Raw genomic sequence first — 20,620 nt, 5'->3', positions numbered from 1 at the left:
AAAAATACATAATATACCAAGAAACAGCCAACACCAAAACACTCATGAGGGGTATACCTAATTAGAAAATGCTTGTTCTAGCTTTTTGGGTAACCAATTTTCTGTATATACGACTTCAAGAAATTTGTCAGAGGACAGATAACCATGTTCACCTCTAACCCTGCCTCTGAAACTACGTATAGAACCAGAAAATCACAAAGGAGGAGCAAGACAGCAAATGTACAATAAGTACCAAAACTAATGATTTCTATGAATTCAGAACAAACTCACTAAACATGCATAGATTAAGCAGTGATTTTAATAATCAGAGTAGTTTTTAATTCAAACTTATAATTAATAAAAGCAACTAAAAATACTCACTCTAAGAGAGACTGCCTTAGAACAAAAACCTTTCCATGTTCTGGAGGTGCTCTGAAATCTCTAGGAAGAGCAAAAAATTAAAATAAAATATAAATACTTCAAGTATTTTAAGACATTTAAACCTATGGATAAGAGAAAGAATTACCAACTACAGCATGTAATAAAGCACCTTCTCACTCTGACCCAGGTATGAAGGATTTTATGCATGTCTTTACTCCTGAAAAATGCAATGAGGTAGATACACGCAGATCTGGTGAGAGGAAGAGACGTTAAGCACACCCCAGGAGGGCGGCGCTCAGAAGCACACCGCAGCCCAGCCCCTGTGGAAACGCATTCCTGGCATCAAACACTGGCAACCCCTCTTCCTTCTCCTAAACATCGCTAAGGTTGGAGATAGGCCTCTAGCCATACTCCAGTTCACAGGCTGTTACTGGTCTGTCCTCTGAAACTGCACAAAAATTTATGAGACCTTCACCCAAAGACTCCCAACAATCCCCAACAGCCTCCTCATCTTCTAGGCTGCCTCCAGTTACTACAATCTCACGTAGTGACTATCTAGCATTATTACCTTTTTTAGGGCTTTCTGTACAACCACCCACTCTGTCAACTATTAGTGGTCAAACTGTAATCCAGAACAGAAGTAACTGTCAGAGACCACTGGGGCATAAAACTGGAGAGAGCACACAGAATGGCAATTAGCGCATATTGGCCTTTGATAGCTTTCTTTCTGCTGCTCTGGATGCCCGACCAATTAGAAACATATACACCAACTGCACTGAACTTTACTGCAAGTATTGGATAAAGTACAGAAAAGAGGCACTATCCTGATGTGACAAAGGGCATGGACTCCTAAGCAAGGCTCTGGCTTCCAATACCCACTGTATGAGCCTGGATATGTAACTGTCTCGCACTTCAGCATCCTAATTTGCAGCAAGCAGTTCTGGTACCTACCTCATGGACTCACTGGTTTAAATGTAGAGCGTGCAACAAGTGTTGGCTCTTTTGTTCTGTAAGTCAACACAGTCTTAAATGAGGTACGGATTTATTATAATCCTCATATTAAGATGAAGAAACCCAGGGTGCCTGGGTGGCTTAGTGGGTTGGGCCTCTGCCTTTGGCTCAGGACATGATCTCAGGGTCCTGGGATCAAGCCCCACACCAGTTTCGTACCGGGCTCTCCACTCGGCAGGGAGCCTGCTTCCCCCTCTCTCTGCCTGCCTCTCTGCCTACTTGTGATCTCTGTCTGTCAAATAAATAAATAAAATCTTAAAAAAAAAAAAAAAAGAAGAAGAAGAAATCCACCTTTAATTTGTCCAAGGCAACACAGAGCTAATAGAAAGAGGCACCACGGTGTGAAACCAGGCGTTTTTACTGGAGTCCTGATTCTGACCGCTGAGCATTATCAGAGAACATGTCTGCACTAAAAGAAACTAATACTCATACTTACTTAGCTCTGTGGTTGTTCTCTCCTTCAAGAACAGAAAAGCTTGTGATAGCACACCCACCATTGTCTAATGATGCTGATTTTTCAATGAGATTGGTCACAAAATCATCAAAGTGACTGCCAACTTCCTTCATAAAAAATGGCTTCAATTCCTAGAATTTTAAAGCAAATAAAAACAAACAAACAAAAAACATTAGGAACTAACACATGCTTGTGGGTTATTAACATTTTTCCAAAGGATTCTCTTAAACAGAGCTGGATCAAAGAAGTCCATGTTAAGTCACTTCACAGAAGTAGAAACAGAACATTGGTTTCTACACAACAGCTACTAGGAGATGATTAAAAGTGTCTTTTCTGAGCTAGGAGTTGAGCTGGAACCTCAAAAACATAGGAGGAATTAAGATTAAGTGAAAGTGGTACAAAGAGACAATGGAAACACTGTCCCACACAGAAGGGAAGTGCTAGTTCTGGGCACTGTTGTTCCAGGCACTAGAGATACAACAATGAACAAAACCAAGTCCCCGCCTCCATGGAACTTAAATTTCCAATGAGGGTAGACAGGACACAGAGAATGCCAGATGATGGTACAGAAAGAAAGAATGCAGAAGTATGGGGAGGGGGGGCAGGGGATGTGTTTTTCACAGAAGTCAAAGGAAAGCCTCAAACACAGCATGACATTGGAGATTTGAAGGTAAGAGGGCAAGTTAGTGGGTACCTGTGGGAAAAGTACCAGGAAGAAAAAGACACGAGAGTAGAAAGTCCTAAAGCAGGGAACCTGAACAGGTTTGAGAAGCAGTAAGGAAGGAGGATGTCAAAGCTTTAGAGGAGTATTAAGACCTGAGATTAGAAGAGAAGGCAGGGGTGCGTGCCTGGCTGGCTCAGTTGGTAGGTAGAACAAGTGACTTTTGATCTTGGGGTCCGTGCATTCAAGCCCCACATTGGAAGAAGAGCCTACTCTAAAAAAATAATTAAAAAATAATAAAAATAAATAAAGAAGGAAGTGGGGGGGGGAACTAAACCATGTAAGGTTTGTTTTTTTTTTTTTAATATTTTATTTATTTGACAGAGAGAAATCACAACTAGACAGAGAGGCAGGCAGAGAGAGAGAAGGAGGCAGGCTCCCCGCGGAGCAGAGAGCCCGATGCGGGGCTCGATCCCAGGACCCCGAGACCACGACCCGAGCCGAAGGCAGAGGCCCTAACCCACTGAGCCACCCAGGCGCCCCAAACCATGTAAGGTTTTAAAACTTTGCTCCCTACTCCCATCACTCCACTGAAATTTTACTCGACTTTAAAAAAGAGGCCTGAAATTTTTAGATGTGGCTAAGGATGTCAAACCATTTCTTTGAGCTAGGATTCCTCTTACTCTGCAACCAGTCTCCTTCCCAGTTAAGTATTGGATTAAGCAGACCAGAAATATGAAAAAAAAATCATTAATAAATGTTACACAAATGCCAGTAAAAGCTATTAAAAATCAGGTCCTAATCCACCCAACTCAAAGTGAAGAGCACACAGCCAACGTCTTCCGGCACAAGCTCTTGGCTTGGCCTTCCACACAACCCACCTGCACGCTCCTTTGCCTTACACGACAGAACTTGCAGCTTCCCATCCTGTAGTGAGAACACCTACAACAACCCCCCGACCCTCTTTATCAACTGAACCCTTTTCTTTTCCCCCCTCCTTCTATTTCCTTCCTTCTGCTCCATATTCCAAAACTCCTATCTTTTGATCTTTTCCGGTCACTCCACCGATAAGAGTATCCCTTGTTATCCTAACCCAGTATCCAACCCCAGGAACCAAACAGATCTGGACGACTAGGAAAATTTTTATTCAGCACCAAAGGTACGGAGCAAGATACACACAGCCCTGCTCTCACTGAGCTCACCGTCCATCAATGAGGAAAGACGTAATTTATTCGCAGTGCAGCGAATGTCACAAAGGGCCATTCCGACTAACAGAACGGGGAAAGAGAAGAGAAAGAGTAAAGGAAGAAAAATCACAGGCATCTCAGCAGCGCGAGAGCCAGCGTAAGGTGGTGCAGATGTGTCAAGTCTCCTTGTAACTTCCTTTCGCAACAGCCTCACCCCGACCCCCCATCTACAACCCAACCTTACTCCAAGGACAGGACAGGACACATCTCAGGGATACTGAACTAAAAAGAGCTCTATTTCTTTTTTTTTTTTTTTTAAGATTTTATTTATTTGACAGACACAAGTAGGCAGAGAGGCAGGCAGAGAAAGAGGGGGAAGCAGGCCCCCTGCTAAGCAGAAAGCCCGAAGCCCGATGCAGGGCTCGATCCCAGGACCCTGAGATCATGACCTGAGCCAAGGCAAAGGCTTAACCCACTGAGCCACCCAGGCAGCCCCAAGAGTTCCATTTTAATATGATTAATCTGTGTCTCCTTTTCCTGCAGTAAAATTTATATGCAGGAAGGAAAAAGATGTCTTTAGTGCTGAGTAGTGAAGCAGTAAAGAGACAGAAGCTTTCTGCCAGGAAGCCCTGGATTTAAATACTACCTCCACCACTTGAGTATGGTGGCCTCAGGCAAGCTCTTTCACTTTAACAAGCAGTTACTCAAGTGCAAAGTTGAGATGAATAAAAACATCTAACTTACCAAACGAGTTGTGTAATTTTTTTTAAAAGCCCCAAAACAGGGGCACCTGGGCTGTGCTTACTGCTGCTCCAACCCAGTCAGAGCTAACCAACGAAGAGGAAAAAAAGAAAAAAAAAAAAAAAAAAAAAAAAAAAAAAGGCACAATAAAAATCATCCTGTAACGGGGCGCCTGGGTGGCTCAGTGGATTAAGCCGCTGCCTTCGGCTCAGGTCATGATCTCAGGGTCCTGGGTCGAGACCCGCATCCGGCTCTCTGCTCCGCGGGGAGCCTGCTTCCTCCTCTCTCTCTGCCTGCCTCTCTGCCTACTTGTGATCTCTCTTTCTGTCAAATAAATAAATCTTTAAGAAAAAAAAAATCATCCTGTAACTATTTTTTAGTGTGTATTTTTATTTAAATTTCAGTTAGTCGGGGCACCTGAGTGGTTCAGCTGGTTAAGCATCTGCCTTCAGCTCAGGTCATGATTCCAGGGTCCTGGGTTCCCCACTGGGCTCCCTGCTCAGTGGGGAGGCTGCTTCTCCCTTTCCTTCTGACTCCCCCTGCTTGTGCTCTGTCAAATAAATTAAATCTTTAAAAATAAGTAAGCAAGGGCACCTGGGTGGCTCAGTGGGTTAAGGCCTCTGCCTTTGGCTCGGGGCATAATCCCAAATTCCTGGGATGGAGCCCCATCATCAGGCTCTCTGCTCAGCGGGGAGACTGCTTCCTCCTCTCTCTGCCTGCCTCTCTGCCTACTTGTGATCTCTGTCAAATAAATAAATAAATAAATAAATAAATAAATTGCAGTTAGTTAACATACAGAGTAATAATATTAGCTTCAGGTGTACGATATAATGATTCAACATTTCTACACAACACCCAGGGCTCATTACAAGCGCCCTCCTTCATCCCCATCACCTATTTAAATCACCCCCCACCCACCTCCCCTCTGGTAACCATCAGTTTGTTCTCTCCAGCTCAGAGTCTGTTTCTTGGTTTGTGTCTCTCTCTCTTTTCCCCCCATGCTCATGTGTTTTGTTTCTTAAATTCCACGTAAATGAAATGCCTTTCTCTGACTTCTCCTGCTTAGCATAATACTCCACCTATGTCACTGCAATAGAACTATTAAAAGGAAATAATTCAAATCTACCACATTCCTGTACACAGCATTATACTAACCAGATGCCTAATATGCATTTCTTTTTTAAAAAAATTATTATTAACATATAATGTATTATTTGCCCCAGGAGTACTGGTCTGTGAATCACCAGGCCTACACACTTCACAGCACTCACCACAACACATACCCTCCCCAATGTCCATAACCCAGCCACCCTCTCCCTACCCCCCTTTCCCCAAGCAACCTTGTTTGTTTTGTGAGCTTAAGAGTCTCATGGTTTGTCTCCCTCCTGATCCCACCTGCTTTCATTTTTTCTTCCCTACCCCCACAACTCCCCACCCTGCCTCTCAAATTCCTCATGTCAGAGAGATCATATGGTAACTATCTTTCTCTGATTGACTTATTTCGCTCAGCATAACTAATATTCATTTCTTAATGCTGAGATTTCTCCTCTTCTTCAGAGGAATTCAAGTGCACAGGAGCTGCTGCCACCAGGACACAAGGAAGAACTCAGCTGTGGGCACCAGTTTCCTTAGGCTCTCCTTTCATGCATCTGAATACTGATGAAAATGAAGAGTGACTGCTTGTTGCCATCACTCATGGCACTCACCCATGTAAGAGGAAATACAGAAAAATACAGTACAAACAGTGCTCCACTCCTGCCTTTGGAGTTCTTCCCTAATATGAAACTGTCATGAATCAGAACGTCACACTGTGATCATTATAAATCAGAACAATCTGATACTGGTAACCTGAAAAAGGAGACTGGAATGTTACAGGCTTTCTAATCTGCTGATCTTCTCAACCTCACCTCTATGAATATCAACTTCATTCAGCCCATGGATTATGATTGTCCAAGCACGATGATGGATGGACAGAAGGACGACCAAAGGAAGGAGGCAGGCAGTTAATTAGAAACTTGAAAAGCAGGTGCTTAAATCACTGTATTTTAGAGCTCAAAGGAACCTCTGACACAGGGCTCTATCGCTCAACCCTGAAACCATGAGCTGAGCCAAAATCAAGAATGAGACACCCAAGTGACTGAGCCACCCAGGCACCCCAAGAAACCTCTTTTAAAAAGGGCGGGGGCACCTGAGTGGCTCAGTGGGTTAAGCTTCTGCCTTCGGCTCAGGTCATGATCTCAGGGTCCTGGAATCAAGCCCTGCCTCAGGCTCTCTGCTCAGTTGGGGAGCCTGCTCCCATCCCCCCACCCACCGCCTGTCTCTTTGCCTACTTGTGATCTCTCTCTCTCTGCCAAATAAATAAATAAAATCTTTAAAAAAAAAAAAAGAAAAAGAAGAAGAACTTTACTTATTCATTTGAGAGACAGAGACAGAGAATGAGCATCCATAAACTGGAAGCCCATATCTCCCTTTCCCCTTCACCCATTCTGCCCATCCCCTTACCCCTCTCTCCTCTGAAAGAAACCCCATTTTTAAAATAAGCAGCTGAACTGGACAACTTCTAATAATCTAAGAACAACCACCATGAAGCCAAGATCCCACAGTCCGAACACTTACTGAAGGCACTTGAAGAAGCACATGGGCTACAGCACAACAGACCCTGAGGCCATTTTAAGAGTTTTGCATTCTTTCCTAAAGGGCAACTGGAAACCAATGATGTTTTTAAAGGCATAACATGCTCAGATCTGCATTTTAGGAAGGTAATTCTTCTAAAAAGTCTTCTAAGGAGAGGTTACCTTGAACTGAGTCTTACTTAGAGTGAAAAAGAGCAGGGTCATTTATGAATAGATAAAATCACCCTTTCAAAGGCACAAAGGCATGAAAAAAATAAAAAAGGCAGAGAGAAACACAAAGTATAAACGTACACTGAGAACAGTGTATAAAAAATTATACTCCGACTCCACAAGGTCATATTACTTGCTAGACCATGAACTAACTACTTGTTCCCCTCACTCACTGCCTGGCTTTATACAGACAATCTTTTAAACCCACAGTGGTGTGGAACCAGAAACCAGACCTTTGGGGGCAAAACAGGTAATACAATAGAACAAGTAATACAATGTTTAGGTCGTAAACTAGATTAACTCAAGAGAGGTTTCCCCTAAATTCACTCTAAAGCTACTGCATCTTATTCATTTCTTTCACTGCACTTAATGCCATCTGAAATTCTATATATTTCTATTTCTTGATGTCTTAATGTCTGCCTCCCCAACCTGAGTTTAAACAGCACATCTTTTTGTTAACCACTGCACATCTAGTACTCAGCAAAGGAACTGGCAAGACTGTAGGCGTTAAGTGTATTTCTAAACAGCTTTTGAAACCAACCCCGGGCACTGAAATTCCTACTCACACCACTGCTGACTTCACTCAGTGTCTATCACAAAGCAGAAAGTACTTGTGCAAAAGAACTCCCTAGCCCTGATTTCGTTCTAAAGGTTATGAAGGAAAAGGGAATAAAAATCACTACTGTTGCCATTGTCGGTAATGCCTGGGATTTATTCAACGCCTGTGACTGCTAAATACCAGATATTCTGTTAGGGGCTTTTATATACTACTAGTTCTAGTCCTAAAACAATCTTTGTGAAATAAGCAACATAATTCCTATTCTACCTAAGAGAGAGCCAAACTCGAACAAATCAAGTAATGTGACTTGTCCAAGGTCACAGAACTTGTAAACTAACTAGGATGAGAACCCCTAATCTATATGACTCTGAGTTCATAAAACATTATACTGCTTTCCACTGTACTTGATCTAAAATGTTCTCTATATGGGGGCACTTGGGTGGCTCAGTCATTAAGTGTCTTCCTTCAGCTCAGGTCATGATCCCAGAGTCCTGGGATCGAACCCCGCATCCGGCTCCATGTTCTGTGGGAAGCCTGCCTCTCCCTCTCCCACTTCCCCTGCTTATGTTTCCTCTCTCACTGTCTCTCTCTCTCTCTCTCTCTCTCTCTCTCTGTCAAATAAATAAGTAAATAAAATCTTTTTAAAAATAAGATAAAATAAAATATTTTCTGTATGATTAGTACTATAAGCCAAAAATAAAACCTAAAAAAAGTCAACAGTGTACAGGCAGCCTGAAAATGGCAGGTAATCTAATAAATCAGTCCTATGACAAACATCTCATTTGAATGCACCAATTGTAAAAGGTTTACAGTCATAAACAGTGCACTGTAATAAACTCCTGCTCCATATTAAACACACACACACTTGTTTGGAAGTTAAGTCTTGAGCATTAACTACTGCATAATCCTTAATACCAGAAGCCTAATAATAGCTTAATACCAGAATTAATACCAGAAGTTCAAGATACCCAACTAATGAAATTAGAGCTCTAAACTATAATCCCTTTTTATTTAAAATAAAATACATCCAGAGCTGTCTCCCAGCTTAAGTCAGACTACAATATTCCTGGTATCACATTATTATCAATACAAACTAAGCTGAAACATATTTATTTTCATCTATTCAGGGAGCCTCCCCCATCTTACTTGATTGATATATTCTACCATTTCTCATCATCTTTACCAACCTCCTTCACTCAGCCATTGTTAAATGTTAGAAAACCAGAGTAGTAAAAGTACATTCCACAAAAAATCCCACAAAATAATGTCTAAAAATATGTAACTGAGCATATGAATTGATGCTACTGTTGTCGTTAAGACTTGTGCAGTATAAGCCTAGATGTGTCTACACTGTCCAGGTGAATACAATGTGTATTCAATGGAAGAAGGAAAACAAAATATTGGGGGTGGGGCAGAACCAAAATGTCCCTCAATCAGTGAAATACAAAGTATCACCATCTGACTAGTTTTGATATTGTGGAATCTCATTAATGTAAAATAGAGAGTAACTACCACATGTGAGGTCCTCAATAAAGCTCTAAGATAATGTAATTTCTTATCACAAATACCAACCTACACTGACATCACTTTTCAGCTTTCAAAAAACATTTTTGAAGTATCTAATTCAGTTGTTGTTCCTCTTTTTATCCATTTTATACATGATGTTCTCAGGTAGCATGAGTCACAGGAACTGTGACTTCTTCAGAATCCCAGCACCTAACACAGTGCCTGACGAAGGAACCAAGTAGGTTATTCATGGAGCTAGATTACTGAACATTCCTAAGAGGGCAATATGACAGACAGGCACCTTCCTGCATTTGTAAATGATGAAATCATAAAGAACAATAAACTGATTTTCCCAAGGTTCATCAAAGGAAAGTAGAGACTGATACACCTACGTATTTAAGCAAAATGGAAAAAGCCAGAAAGGGAGGTATCAGAAGGATACAATCACCAGGACACAGCCAAAAGAAAACCTGACCAGATGATCAAGGGCAGGGAAGGAGAATGGACAAGTTGTAGTAGAGGCTGTTAGTTATCAACCCTCTCTTGTTTTCCTAACTCAGTCCTGCTCCCTGAAACTCAGATGAAGTGCCTGGAGTCATCTGGACATGAATAGGAAGGTCACAGCCTACAAAATCAAAGCACAGAGGTAGAAGGGACCAGGGTCCTGAGAGGACCACAGAGTCACCATAACCATTCTAGCCTTCCCACTTATAAATCATTTACATGGAAAGGCAATACACAAAGTCACAATTATTTGTGTTCATCTTATGTTAGTCTCCTACAGCACAACCTAACCTCAACGTACATAATAACCAAACAATTTCTGGGCAGGAAAAACTTAAGAGACTTGTTGCTCCAGCAGTCTGCCAATAAATCAAATAGATTGGCACTATCTAACCACTCACTTTTTTAGAAGACGTTACTTGGATGAGCAATAAACCATAAAGAGAAGTCCTCATTTGCAGACATGCCGTCTGAGCCTTACTCATTACGGTTTGCTCATTTAATAGCTAGGCAACAGCATAAGGTACTGATGTGTCAAACAGGATCTTAAATGCTACACCAGAAGGAAATGAAATATGTTGCAATAAATATGTTTTTAAGAAATAGAAATAGGAAGTAATTTTTCATCCCCTCACATTAGATCTAGCATTCCCTCTATAAAGTTGTATGAATTAATGAAAGTTCTACAAATATTCTTAGTATCAAGGCACTCCCTTTTAACTCTTCTCATACTCACTTTTCTCAGAAACTGTCCTCGGTGGTTAGACCAGGGCTATACAATATGGCCCTGCCCTTCTGGCCAAAACCCAATTCTCTCTTTCTCATAAATCTCAAACTCTGAGAGGAGACTGAAAATCTGATTAACTGAAAAATTTAGAAATACAGAACTCTTGCTATTAAAGCCTCTCCATTTCCAAAACTTAATGCGGTTCTATGAGATACATTAATTTTCAAATGTTTCCTTTTATACTTAAACCAGAAGCAGGTTTCTTTTATTTACAACCAAAGAAACTGTTTCAAATAGTTTCATTAACACAATGTTAAAACAAAGTTAATTTTATCTATTAACAGTAAGTTGGTTGGGATTTAATCACGTGAATCTCCCTTGGAGTGTTCCAAAAGCTTTTAAGTCTTATTATAACACAATTCTAAGGACTTCAAAAGGTCACGATTAAGAATTACATGGGGGCACCTGGTGGCTCAGTAGGTTAAAGCCTCTGCCTTCAGCTCAGGTCATGATCTCAGGGTCCTGGGATCGAGCCCCGAATCAGGGGAAATCTCTGCTCAGGGGGAGCCTGCTTCCTCCTCTCTCTGCCTCTCTGCCTACTTGTGATCTGTCTGTCAAATAAATAAAATTTTAACAAATAATAATACTAATAATAAAGAAATACATAATGTTGTATAATACCACCAGCACTGGATTTTTTTAATTCAATACTTAAAACTTTAATGACAGACAGCATTTGTACCTAGACATGACCTTAACAGATTCAATCAGTTCAATCCACTAATTTCATCATCCTCTCTGTCATTTGTCTTCCCTTCAGACTAGAGTTTCAATACCTGACAACCTTTCCACACCTTTCTTTAATATGAGTTCTTCTATCTGTATATCTCAACTTTCAGAAAGTTCTTCGTTGGTTGCCAGATTTTGCAAATAAGCATATAGGACACTCAGTTAAATGTGAATTTGATAAACAAATGGCTTTTTCAGTATAATTATATCTCAAATGGTGCATGATGACTAAAAAATTATTGATCTGAAATTCAAATTTGACTAAGTATACTATATTTTATCTGACAATTCCAGCTCTATGGAGCTGAAAGAGTTGCCCAGTAAAATCTACAGATTATCCATTTCCTCTACACCAGGAACAGTGAGTTAGGAGCAAAAGTTTAGATTAGTTATCCCTGGAGATAGTTAGAACCAGGTTTTCGCCTTCAAGATTAGGGGAAGATGGTCCAACCTAGCTGAGTGAGAACTGGGTCAGAGCATGACTCCAAACTACAAATGACTAAAAAGATTATTGATTTTCATTTGTTTTAAAAATTATTTCTAGGGGCAGCTGGGTAGCTCAGTTGGTTAAGCAACCAACTCTTGATCTCACCTCAAGTCCCACTCTTAAGGTATTAAGATCAAACCCTGCCTTGGGGTCTTCACCAACACAGACCCTGCTTAAGATTCTCTCTCTCTCTCTCCTTTTCCCTCTGATCCTCCCTCCCCCTCTTCCTCTCTAAAAAAAGAAACACAATTATTTCTAAAAACGCACAAAAGAGAAGAAAAGTACATTTTATGGCCTCTAAATAATATTCACATACCTGTCAACCTCAATGTCCTTTCACATTAGTAAATATCAACCCATAAAAAAACAAATGTAACCAATTAGAGATCAACCTTGTAAATCAGATAATTTAATAAAATCATGTACGTAAACCACCTAGTACAGGGCCTAGCCCATAACAGGACTGCTAAATGGAGTTCCCTTCTCCTCCCTGCCCGTTTACCCTATCTAGAATACTAGAATATTACAATAGCTTCCTATCTTGTCTCATCTCCAAAGTCCACACATTATCTTCAACTTTGCTATCAAAATAGTGTTCCTATCCAATCAAGAAATGGGCAGAGGACATGAACAGACATTTCTGCAAAGAAGACATCCAGATGGCCAACAGACACATGAAAAAGTGCTCCACGTCACTCGGCATCAGGGAAATACAAATCAAAACCACAATGAGATATCACCTCACACCAGTCAGAATGGCTAAAATTAACAAGTCAGGAAATGACAGATGCTGGAGAGGATGTGGAGAAAGGGGAACCCTCCTCCACTGTTGGTGGGAATGCAAGCTGGTGCAACCACTCTGGAAAACAGCATGGAGGTTCCTCAAAATGTTGAAAACAGAACTACCCTATGACCCAGCAATTGCACTACTGGGTATTTACCCTAAAGATACAAACATAGTGATCCGAAGGGGCACGTGTACCCGAATGTTTATAGCAGCAATGTCTACAATAGCCAGACTATGGAAAGAACCTAGATGTCCATCAACAGATGAATGGATAAAGAAGATGTGGTATATATACACAATGGAATACTATGCAGCCATCAAAAGAAATGAAATCTTGCCATTTGCGACGACGTGGATGGAACTAGAGGTTACCATGCTTAGTGAAATAAGTCAATCGGAGAAAGACAACTATCATATGATCTCCCTGATATGAGGACATGGAGAAGCAACATGGGGGGTTAGGAGGATAGGAGAAGAATAAATGAAACAAGATGGGATTGGGAGGGAGACAAACCATAAATGAGTCTTAATCTCACAAAACAAACTGGGGGTTGCTGGGGGGAGGTGGGGTTGGGAGAGGGGGAGGGGGTTATGGACATTGGGGAGTGCTATCGTGAGTGCTGTGAATGTGTAAACCTGGCGATTCACAGACCTGTACCCCTGGGGATAAAAATACATTATATGTTTATAAAAAAAAAAAAATTGGAAGGGGAGGCGAACCATGAGAGACTATGGACTCTGAAAAACAACCTGAGGGTTTTGAAGGGTCAGGGGTGGGAGGTTGGGGGAACGGGTGGTGGGTAATAGGGAGGGCACGTTTTGCATGGAGCACTGGGTGTTGTGCAAAAACAATGAATACTGTTACGCTGAAAAAATAAATAAATTAAAAAAAAATTAAAAAAAAAATAGTGTTCCTAATATATCTCCCTCAAAAACATTCCAATTAATAAACAATGGTAAGATATTCAATCTCATTAGATATCAAATTACCAATTAAAACATTCCTCAGTCTATAAGTTCACCAAAAAAATTTGATGGATATGCAGTGTTCTGACTAGTGAAACAGAAGTTACAAGTTTCAAGGAAAAGAGCTTTATGAAGAGGGCATGAAGACAGAGGGGAAAAAAATGCTTAACAATCTAGCCCCAGTTGTCCAACTGTATTTTTCTTTCTGTCACGCTCTAACAGGAGCACAGATGCCCGTCAACTGAAGAGACAGTCTAAGCTTCCTACCTCCATACTTCTGTTCAAGCCATACCCTCCCTAACAACAGGAATCCACTTTTAGATTTACTGCTGAGCCATTATTCACTACAAACCATGACAGGTGGTGATAGAACCTTTCATATACCACTTGTACAGACATTCAACTATATCACGGTTCACTAAAATCAAGTTCTGCTGGTAAAAGCCAGAAAATGAGGGACACCTGGGTGGCTCAGTTGGTTAAGAGCCTTCCACTGGGGTCATGATCCTGAGGTCCTGGGATCCTGATGTCGGGCAGATCTCAGGACCTCAGGATCATGACCCCAGTGGAAGGCACTTAACCAACTGAGCCACCCAGGTGTCCTGGGATCTGCCCGACATCAGGATCCCTGCTCAGCTGGGAGTCTGCTTATCTCTCTCCAGCTGCCTTACCCCCACTCATGTTCTCTCTCACTCTCTCTCACTCTCAAATAAGAAGCTAAAAATCTTTTAAAAAAATTTTTTTTTAAATAAATAAAAGCCAGAAAATTGAGAGTGGTGGGCAGGATGGGGAGAAAAAAGCAATCGGGTTCTTACGTGTAGGACGACAGAAGTGGCAGGATAGTGTCAACTGAGAAGGAAGGTAAGTTTTTCTTTAAGCAACAGAGCATCAAACACTTTCTAAACAAAATCCCTTACCCTAACTCTACATTTTTGTTTCAGAACAGGAAGCTACTTACCTCTGCCTCTGCTGTCAACTGTATCTTCTTTGCCATCAACTGTTTTAAGTTAATCCTACCTAAGGAAAGAAAACAAGGCAACTCTTAAGTTGATGGATATAGCTATTAACCAGCACTATTTAAATCATGAGGTTGAAAAACAAGCAAGAGGATGACTATGTAAATTATAATACAACCACAAAACATGATATAACTCTTAAAAAATGAAGCATTCGTAGTATCAATAGAAGGAAATTTATACATAGAAATGTTAAGAAGGACACCTGGATGGCTCAGTTGGTTACGCGTCTGCCTTCCGCTCAGGTCATAATCCCAGGGTTCTGGGATTGAGTCCTGCAGCCTGCTTCTCCCTCTGCCTGCCACTTCCCCTGCTTGTGCTCTCTCTCTCCAACAAATAAATAAAATCTTACCAAAAAAAATGTTAAGAAGAAAAAACAAAACTAGGTACACACAGTAATCAGAACTGTATTAATCGTATGATGCTTTAAGATCCAATTCTGACCATGAGAAATTAAGACTCTGAATGGATCTTGCAACTGTGACTACAAAAAATGCACAAGCAACAGTAGAAAACTTGGATACCCTGGACTTCATCAAAATTTATTCCTGCAAAGGACAACATGAGAAAAGTAAAAAGACAACCTACAGGACAAGAAAAAATTTTTTGCAAATGTGATCAGGGACTTATATATATATGAAGAATTCTTACAACTCAGTAATACAAAGACAAGTAATCCAGTTTAAACATAGCCTAAGTAAGTAAGTAATAAGTAATAAGTAAGTAAGTAAGGCTGAGCAGACACTGCTCCCCAAAATATATCCAAATAGCCAATACTAAGATACTCCGTATCACTGGCCACCAGTAAAACACAAATCACAACCGTGACACCCACCCATGGTATGACTACAATAAAAATAACAAGTGTTGGCCACTGTACACCATAAACTTATACAATGTTCATGTGTCAATTTGATCTCAATAAAGGTAGGGGGGAGGAAAAAAAGTTGTTTGAGAAGAGTGTTATTTCAGGGACTGGATGTGAGAGTTCTTTTGCGATACACTTAGAGAAGTGTTTATAAACACCTGCAACAAGAATATTTAGAAGAATGGTATCCACTTGGTAAGAATAAAACAGAGGTTTTGTTTGTTTTTTGTTTGGGGGCACAGGGAGTAAAAAAGGTGTTGACCAGAACATGAAGAAATTAAAACCCTCCTCCGCTGCTAGTGGGAATGTAAAATGATGCTCTGAAAACCAGTCTGAAAGTTCAAAAGGGTTGCCAGAGCTACCACCTGACCAAATCCCAGTCCTAAGTATACACACAAGGGAAATGAAACGTGTCCAGCCAAAAGCCTGAATATGAATGTTTATAGTTGCGATATCCATAACAAACTGAAAACAACTCCAATATCCATTAACTCGATAGATTAACAGAATGTTGTTGATCCATATAATGAAACATTACCCAGCAGCAACAGGAGAGAAACATGAGACACACTTTTATATGTGTGAAACCTGAAAACAGCTAAATGAAAATCAAAAAAAAAAAAAGAAACATATTGTAGGATTCCATTTACATGAAATCCAGAAGAGATGATTCTAAAGAGACAGACAGAAGGTTGGTTGTTGCCCAGGGACCAGGGGTAGAAGTGTGAGGAATGGGGAATGACTGCTAATGGGTACAGACTTGTTTTTTGCTTCTTCTTGCGGGGAGGCGGGGGGCCATGAAAATATTCTAAAATTCACTTCGTTCTGGGATGTCTAGGTGATTCAGTCCATTAAGCATCTGCCTTCAGCTTAGGTCATGATCTCTAGTATCGAGTCCTACATCAAGACCCTGCTCAGTGGGAAGTCTGCTACTCCCCCTTACTTGTGCTCTGATAAATAAATGAAGTATTTAAAAATAAATAAAATTCATTTTGTTTTCATTTCCTTATTCTGAAAGATTCCTTTCTGTATACTAAGTCACGTTAACATAGCTTCCTACTGTTTAACTGAGGTTGAGTCAATTATTTTTTAAATTTATTTATCTATTTAACAGAGATAACAAGTAAGCAGAGTAAGGTGGCGGAGGGGGGGGGGGAGGAGGAAGCAGGTTCCCCGCTGAGAAGGGAGCCCCATGAGGAGCTTGATCCCAGGACCCTGAGATCATGACCTGAGCGGAAGGCAGAGGCTTTAACCCACTGAGCCGCCCAGGAGTCCCTAGAATCAATTATTAACTAACACGAGCATCTTTTTCATGATTTTAAAGAGAAACTGATTTTCAAGGTACTAAAATATTTCTAATTAGAATTTGTAGCTCTGTATAACTCCCATATACATTGTATATTTTGATTACTGTCACAGATTTGCAGACAGTTCCTAATTTTCATACAGAATCACAGTACTATTATAATTTAAGCAAGCAGCAGACTGCCCTTTCAATATGGGTAGAGATTTGCCTTCATCAGTTTGTCTTCACACACAATATCTTGCATAATTCATCCCTAAAAAAATTTTAGGGATACCTGGGTGTCTCAGTTGGTTAAGGCTCTACCTTTTGCTCAGGTCATGATCCTGGGATCCTAAGGATCGAGCCCCACAGTGGGCTTCTTGCTCATCAGGGAGACTGTTTCTCCCTCTGCTTGTGATGGCACTCTAACAAATAAGTAAAAAATCTTCAAAAAAAAAAAATGTGTTTTTAAATTTTTGTAAAATTTCTAACTTATATCCTTCCTACCTGGAGAAAGAAAAAAAACTGTTTTAAAAAAAATTGGGGGGGGGGGTGCCTGGGTGGCTCAGTGGGTTAAAGCCTCTGCCTTCGGCTCAGGTCATGATCCCAGGGTCTTGGGGTCAAGCATCTGGCTCTCTGCTCAGCAGGGAGCCTGCTTCCCTCCCTCTCTGCCTGCCTCTCTGCCTACTTGTGATCTCTATCAGTCAAATAAAAAATAAAATAAAATCTTTTTTAAAAAATTTAAAAAAAATTGGGGGGCACCTGGGTGGCTCAGTGGGTTAAGCCTCTGCCTTCAGCTCAGGTCATGATCTCAGGGTCCTGGGATGGAGCCCCACATCCTGTTCTCTGCTGAGCAGGGAGCCTGCTCCCCGCCCCCCACCTGCCTCTCTGCCTACTTGTGATCTCTGTCAAATAAATAAATTCTTTAAAAAAAAGTTTTTTTAAGTTTTTCTTTGGCAAAACATTCACAGCTTAATGCAACACTTTTAAGGTAACTGAACAATTAAATAGTAATGCAAAAGCTAATGTCCATTCTATTAAACCTGGTGCCCATCAACAATCACATACACTGCTTATTTTTCTTACTATAATAATCTGTTACTAGAAATTTTTGTTATGGTTAGGTTTTTCTCTGAGTTACATTTTTACTGGAATCCATTTAGGTTCGACGTAGACTTATCTTGAAACGGTATATTTCATATTTTTTCAAAGCATATTTTCAAACAGTATAGTATCTTTCCTTTTATATTTTTCTCGAAGCTTATTTTCAAATATTAATAGTACCTTCTTCCAGAAAAGGAATTTCATATCTGATAGCAAATGTTACTTTATCATTTTAAATGAAATGTAAAGTTACCTGTTGCACTATGGGAACCAAGGCTACCAGCCACCATCATGTGTAGAGACCTTCCACACAAATGACTACAACAGAACAGACAGAGCTGAAACACGTAAAGTGGAAGACTAAAACTTCTAGCTCCCGAAGTGTCTGAAAAAACTGTAAGGTAACTTCTTGTCATTTTAGTAATAATTTTTTAATGAGAATTTATATTTTCTCATCTATTCTCCTTGGCAAAATCTACTTGAGTATTTTTGTTTGTGTCAACAATTGCTACTGCATATTATACTTACAAGAAGAGTGAAGGGCACTCAAAGTTTTAAGTAATTTTCCACAAATATTTACTTTGTCAGTGCTAAAATGAAAACCACAGGCCCAAAATGGGGTTGCATATGGTAGAACAAGTCACCAAAACCAGGAACCTAACCTACTTAAATTTGCAACCACTTCCAGAAATGCAGTTTTAACCAATCAGGAATTTTCTGGGCAGCATCAATGAGGTAACAGCCTATCACATGGCCCTCTCCTCTGAACTCCCCTCTACTTGGCAAATGGCTGATGTCCAATTCATGAATCAATTAATAAAGCCAATTAGATTTCAACTTCTCCCAGTTGAATTTTTTTTTTTAAAGATTTTATTTATTTGACAGAGAGAGAAATCACAAGTAGGCAGAGAAGCAGGCAGAGAGAGGGGGAAGCAGGCCCCCCCAAGCAGAGAGCCTGATGCGGGGCTCGATCCCAGGACCCTGGGATCATGACCTGAGCTGAAGGCAGAGGCTTTAACCCACTGAGCCACCCAGGTGCCCCCCAGTTGAATTTTTTTTTTTTTAATTATTGATTTATTCTCGAGAGAGAAAGAGAGAGAGAAAAAAAGCAAGCAGGGGGGAGGAGCAGAGGAAGAGGGAGAGTGTCCCAAGCAGACTCCACCTTAAGCACAGAGCCTGACATGGGGCTCAATCTCATGACCCTGAGATCAAGACCTGAGCTGAAACTAAAGAGTTAAGAATTGGTCACTTAACTGACTGAGCCACCCAGGTGCCCCCACCCAGTTGAATTTTTGTTCTTTAACACCAGGGAACTGTGGGGGCATCTTTGGGCCAATTTCAATTTATAACTGCCTCTCCCTATTCTAAAAGTAATACTCATTACTGAAAATGAATATCCCAAATGCCCTCCCTGAAAAGAACTCTAACAAAATCACCCATTATCCTATGGTGTCCAAGTAACTAACGATATTTTGGTAAATACCATGTGTCTTCCTACTTTCCCCAATATACATATTACAAAAATGGACTCATACATGCAGTATTGATTGGAACTTGCTTTTTTCACTTAATATAGTGTGACTATCTTTCCATGTCGTGACAACTCCTCTACATCATTTTTATTGGTCTCTTAGTCTGTTTTTATGTCTGAAATATAATTTATTTAACACCCTACTGGACACTTAGACTATTTAAATTCTTTCACAGGACTGCACTTCAGGTGAAAAAAAGCATGGAGAATGAAAAGGTCCAAAATGCATCCTGTAATGAGAAACAAAAAAACTAAGTGATAGGGGCTGAGAAGTTTCCCGAATTGTTGAAAGATGCCAATCTTCAAAGTTAAGGTCAAGCAGGATAAATAAAAATCTACATTTAGATATATCACACTGTGAATACTTTAACACACAGGTTTACTAAAAACAACAAAACACACACACACACACACACACAAGTAACTATCAAGTACCAAAAAAATACAGTTATTCTGGGTACCTGACCTACCAAACCAGTAACAGAAGGCGGCAGACAGTGGAACTGTGTGTTTAATAGTTCACACTGGTGGAATGTGTAACTGGGAAGGAGGCCCGAGGTCAGACTATGAAGAGCCTGTGTTTATTTTAATGAGAGCTCTGAGGAAACTAAGAATTTTAAAAAGCAGGAAAATAACTGATTTGATATTGGAAAGCCCACTCTGGCAGGATGAGGAGGACCAAGTATGAGAGAAATAAAACAAATCCAGAAAAGAAATGATGTTATGAAGCTTCTTCCCTTCAGCTAATTCAGTGACCACAGGGGATGGCAAAAGAAATGTTTATAAAAGATTAATTCTCACTACATGTGCATCACTTCCAAAAAGAGTATGTCTACCCATACATAACATAACCACTGTTACAAACTGGCTTTGATGAGTCGAGGACTGGAACACAGGGAGAATTTTTCCTCACAGCCAGACTAGTCTTTGAAGGCATCACTTAGAATGACATCAAAGCTGTCTAGAGGAATGGGGCACCTGCTGCCTAAACCAGTGGAGCGTGTGACTCTTGACTGATCTCGGGTTTGTTGAGTTTTAGCCCCATGTTGGGTGTAGAGATAATTTTAAAAAAAAAAAAAAAATTAAAGTTTACCTGGGTGGCTCAGTTGCTTAGGCATCCAGCTCTTGGTTTTGGCTCTAGTCATGATCTCATGGGTTGTGGTATCTAGCCCTGCATGGGGGCTCCTTGCTCAGCATGAAGTTTGCTCCAAAGATCCTCCCCCCATACACCCAT

General features: G+C 40.5%; 1 protein-coding gene across 4 annotated transcripts in view; it reads right to left on the bottom strand.

Moving 5' to 3' along the window:
• The window catches only part of SOAT1 (sterol O-acyltransferase 1), a 76,536-nt gene that overhangs the window by 16,947 nt on the left and 38,969 nt on the right, over nt 1-20,620 (bottom strand). For 3 of the 4 annotated variants that reach the window (XM_045983418.1, XM_045983419.1, XM_045983420.1), the window contains 3 exons: nt 14,541-14,599; nt 1,808-1,956; nt 361-420 (listed from right to left, as the gene is read on the bottom strand). In XM_045983418.1, the coding sequence (XP_045839374.1) occupies nt 361-420; nt 1,808-1,956; nt 14,541-14,599 (268 nt within the window). Of the gene's footprint in view, nt 1-360; nt 421-1,807; nt 1,957-4,417; nt 4,501-14,540; nt 14,600-20,620 lie in introns of all 4 variants that reach the window. The other variant, XM_045983421.1, reaches the window with a different exon arrangement.

The sequence above is a fragment of the Meles meles genome, chromosome 17 (assembly GCF_922984935.1).
Source record: "Meles meles chromosome 17, mMelMel3.1 paternal haplotype, whole genome shotgun sequence".
NCBI classification, from domain to species: Eukaryota; Metazoa; Chordata; class Mammalia; order Carnivora; family Mustelidae; genus Meles; species Meles meles.
Note: the sequence above shows the minus strand (reverse complement) of the source record. Positions and strands in the feature narration are given on the sequence as shown.